This window comes from Papilio machaon, chromosome 7 (genome assembly GCF_912999745.1).
Source record: "Papilio machaon chromosome 7, ilPapMach1.1, whole genome shotgun sequence".
NCBI lineage: Eukaryota > Metazoa > Arthropoda > Insecta > Lepidoptera > Papilionidae > Papilio > Papilio machaon.
Window position 1 is genome coordinate 3,434,776 of NC_059992.1, and position 4,835 is coordinate 3,439,610.

At 32.5% G+C, this 4,835-nt stretch overlaps 1 protein-coding gene across 1 annotated transcript; it reads left to right on the forward strand.

Moving 5' to 3' along the window:
• The first annotated feature begins 387 nt into the window (after nt 1–387).
• Nucleotides 388–4,338, forward strand: LOC106714077 (pyrokinin-1 receptor). The gene is made up of 3 exons (XM_045678621.1): nt 388–1,253; nt 3,906–4,126; nt 4,315–4,338. Exons 1-3 carry the CDS (start codon nt 467–469, stop codon nt 4,336–4,338), a joined length of 1,032 nt encoding a protein of 343 aa, XP_045534577.1. The 5' UTR covers nt 388–466.
• The last annotated feature ends 497 nt before the right edge of the window (nt 4,339–4,835 follow it).

Sequence of the window (4,835 nt, forward strand, 5' to 3'; positions counted from 1 at the left end):
CTAGAAAATGGACTTAATATGGGTTTTTATTATTGCCCTTTTATTACTGAAGAGACAATTATAATATGTATGTACAAAGAAAGAAAACATCAATTAGTACTTATTATAGTTATCAATATTATTATATGATCAAATACAAAAAATACTTTAAAAGTATAATGTAACTAGATGTCGCCCGCGACTCCGTCCGCGCGCAGTTAAAAAAAATAAAAATGAAAAATACATGTTGGCCGATTCTCAGACCTACTGAATATGCTCACAAAATTTCATGAGAATCGGTCAAGCCGTTTCGGAGGAGTACGGGAACGAAAACTGTGACACGAGAATTTTATATATTAGATATTGGATATAACACTTATCGATTTTTCTTTTACAGATACCGTGATGTGAAGAAACATGAAGATCCTGTCGACAATTGTGAGATGTACATAATAAGAAAATGAACAAATAACGATAATCATACATAATGAGTCAAAACGCCTCCAATGCTACTCTTAATATTTCCCTCATAGGGTCCGTAGACCCTACTCTCGTTTTTGGACCTCAGCGCGATTCCTTGTACATAGTTGTACCAATAACAATAATATATGCAATGATATTTGTAACAGGGTTAATAGGAAACATCTTCACTTGTATAGTAATAGTGCGTAATAAGAGCTTACGCACTGCAACAAATTATTACTTGTTTAGTCTAGCTATATCTGATCTGCTTTTACTAGTGAGTGGTATGCCCCAAGAGGTTTATTCAATCTGGTCAAAATGGCCGTATATATTTGGCCAATCCTTCTGTGTGATTCGGGGTCTGGCCGCCGAAACTTCGACCAATGCGAGTGTTTTAACAATAACACTGTTCACGACCGAAAGATACTTGGCAATATGTCACCCCTTTGTATCCCACAAAATGTCAAAACTATCGAGGGCTATAAAACATGTGATTCTATTATGGATAGCGTCATTTATATTAGCATTACCGCAGGCCCTACAATTCGGTCTGCGGAATCACCAGGGAGTCATAATGTGTCTTCAAACACGTGTGATAATTCCTCATTCTTTTGAAATTTCCACATTCTTTTTCTTCTTCACTCCAATGATAGCTATCACAGCTCTCTATTCTTTGATAGGATGTAGATTGAAACGATCTCAAGTCGATAGAAATAAACATCAACACCCGAATTTAGTAAGACATCTTGCCTCAATAGACAAAGTTCGGCAGAAAAATCATCAATCAACGAAAAGAGTCATTAAAATGTTAGGTAAGTAATTTTTGTTAACAGAAAGCAATTGTAACTTTTTGCTTGTGCTAATATAAAAATGCCGTCTAATTTTAAATCAAAAGAACATCTTTCCTTTAAATTACACTCAAGCAAATAATACCCGCATCGTTTTCTGTTACCACTTAGGTATATTTGTTGAGGGAAAACATTCATATTTGATACCCTCGTCTGCTGTAACGTAATTTGTATTAGTATTTTTTATATCAGTTGAATTTAGTTCATTTAGTAATATTCCTTTTAAGTATTCCAACCAAACTTTAGGCCTGTGCTAGGACATGTTTTACGACAGTAGTCGCTTGGCGGTACCTTTAACCTTCATTTTTAGCTATTGGCGCATCATTTTATAAGTTAGCAGTGATTTTACTGACAACTTGAATACTAGTAGTTCATATAATTAGCGCAAGAGTAAAACTAACACCGCGGTTAGCCGAGACAACCAAATCGTGGGTTTGTTCTAAACTAGACATGGCATTATATACTTCAATAAAGATTAAGCTCGGTGTATGCTTTTATCAGTAAATAATTATTGCTTTAAAATTTATCTGTACGGAATATAAGTATTATTATCTTAATATATATTAATCTCGTGTCACAATGTTTGTCCTCAATGGACTCCTAAATCACTTAACCGATTATAATAAAATTCGCATACCATGTGCAGTTCGATCCAACTTGAGAGATAGGATAGTTTAAATCTCAAATTATAGTCGCAATTTTAATTTATTGCTAATTATTTGTCTGTTATTATTTGACAGTCACAATTATCTGTTAACTCCAAATGATTCTAACAGATGTCGATACCTTTCGACTGGGTTGAGTAAGTAATCAATAGATGGCGCTGCCATGGTAAATCTACGAACGTGTCATATAAGCTACATTTTAACAGCATAATTTAACCGATTTTTACCAAATTTTATATGCGTATTCAGTAAGTCTGAGAATCGGACAACATCTATTTTCCTATTAAGTTGTTTTAACTGTGCGCGGACGGAGTCGCGGGCGACAGCTAGTATATTATATGATACTCTCATGATAATATACTTTTCATGCCTTTATGGTTTTATTGTTCAGAAATTATCTAACACCATAAGTAAAAATTCCAACAAAAACAAGTTGAATTATACATTGAACACGTTTAATTTTAGTGCTCGAAGTGTAATCATATATATAGTGGCAATGAAGATTTCTTTTTTATGAATAATCAGATTTTTTACTTTAGCTAATAATAGCTAAAGTAAAAAATCTCAAAGTAACAATGTTTTTCTTAATTTGCGAGATCGAGGTTACGGTTTTTAAACAATTTTTTAACTTTTAAATCGTACTTTAGTAATGCAAGTGATTAAACAAAAACGTATTCATTTTGAATGAATCAGCAATTTAGTTTTTGTTAATAGTTAATAAATTTTAATAAGTTATAAATATATTATGAAATTGCATATCATGCTATTGCTACCAATTAATATAAATTGTAAAAGTTTTTAATTTAAAACTGTTTTTAAAAAACTATAAAGTAATGGGCTAACTTACAAAGATTTTATCTTAGCTTAAAAACTTCTTTTTAAATACTATGACTTTACATATTGTAAATGTTACAAAAAATGTTGAATGACTGTTGGCAGAAAGAACATTTTAAACTTGTTTAATAAAAAAAAAATACGGGAGTGTCAACGCAGTTGTATTAACAACTAGCTGTTGCCCGTGAATCCGTCCGCGCGGCATTAAAAAAGTAATAAGTAGGCTATGTAGCCTTCCAGACTATGTTCTACATCTGTGCCAAATTTCATCAAGATCCGTTCAGCCGTTCCGGAGATACTTTCAAACAAACATCCAGCCATCCATCCATACATCCATCTAAACAATCGCATTTATAATATTAGTATGATATGCAATAACTATCTGTCCTATTGACTATCAGATTACCGACCTACTTACGCATAATGTTGATTAATATTTTATAAAACAAGACGTAGCATGATCATGCTAAAACGTAATACTTTTTGCGAGTGAACTTTTTTTATACATTTGTATACTAAATAAAAACAAAAGCTTCGAATCATTCTAACAATTTAATAGCAATCCAACTAATTGCTATGATATTAGCAATGTTAATTTTTATGGCAAAAAATACTGATTCGTTTTACATAGTATTTTAATTTATAGTCAGATTACCGTGATAAACTATAAAAAATTTGAATATTTAGGTTTGATGGAAATAACGGACAGACTTTTAATTTTTTTTAACACGCTTTGATAGTGTCAAATAAAATAAAACCTTATTTTTAGCCGACTTCAAAACGAAGGAGGTTATCAATTCGACTGTTTTTTTTTTTAATATGTGTTACCGCGATGCTCCGGCTCTTGTGGTCCGATTTTGATAAAAATTATTTTGATCGAAAGGAAGTGCTTGCACATGGGTCCCATTTTTAAGTTTTTTTTTTGAATAACTAGAAGATTTTGTTTGTTTATAGTACCGGGAGTTGGTGCTTATTTGAAAATTACCAATACGTTAAATAAACAAAAAAGGTTAAGATCAATTATTGGGTTCGGCTGGTAGGGCAATGCTAGACAGTAAGCCAGCCTATTGTACATAATAAAAAAATTGTGGATATTTATGTATGTTTATTTAAACAGTTGCAGTAGTGGTCGCGTTCTTCGTGTGCTGGGCTCCTTTCCACGCGCAGAGACTGGTCGCTATATACGGCACTCGAGAAGACCATCATGCTAAGTCACCGATACTACTCGTCATCTATTCTACACTCACGTACATCTCTGGTGTATTTTACTACATGTCTACGTGCATTAATCCGATTTTTTATCACATCATGTCTAACAAATTTAGAGACGCATTTAAGGTAAAACTTGTTTTGTTTTTTGTATTATGATTTTTCTTTTAAAAAAAAACTTTATTCATATATCCCGAGTACTGCCCAGACAATTTCTATGTTTCCAGTAATTTCAAACGAATTAATATCTTAAACCCTTGTCCCAAAAAATACGGGAATCGTAATGGAAATGTAAAATACTGGCTGTGTTGATGAAGCGTAAGCTAATTTCAACCCAATAATATTTTATTCATAACAATTTCAGAATTCAATGGCGGACTGGTGTTGTGGCGGTAGAGATCTCTCTCATAATAAGCGAGATTTTTACACCGCGATTCCTCTCTCTCAAAGAACCCTTTCTAATGCCACTAAAAATTCTGGTAAGCATGTCAATTATTATCCTGATAATATATTTTTCTCGTATAACAAAGCTGGCGTACACTCTCTAAGCCTTCATTACTACCACTTTATAAGTCGACATCCGAACACAAAACATTGTTCATAACGTTTCTGCATCAATACACTTTGCTTTATTTTAATATTAATAACGAACAAATCAGAGACAGTCCTAAAGCGACTAATATTGAGTAAAATGAGTAAGCTCTTTGCGTCTTTAACCGAATGTATAATTTTATGTCATATGTACAACTTTATGTTACATATCTTACCGCCAGAATATCATGACAATCAGAAGAATATTATTACATTTAGCTCAGGTTGTACAAAACGTGTTTGTACA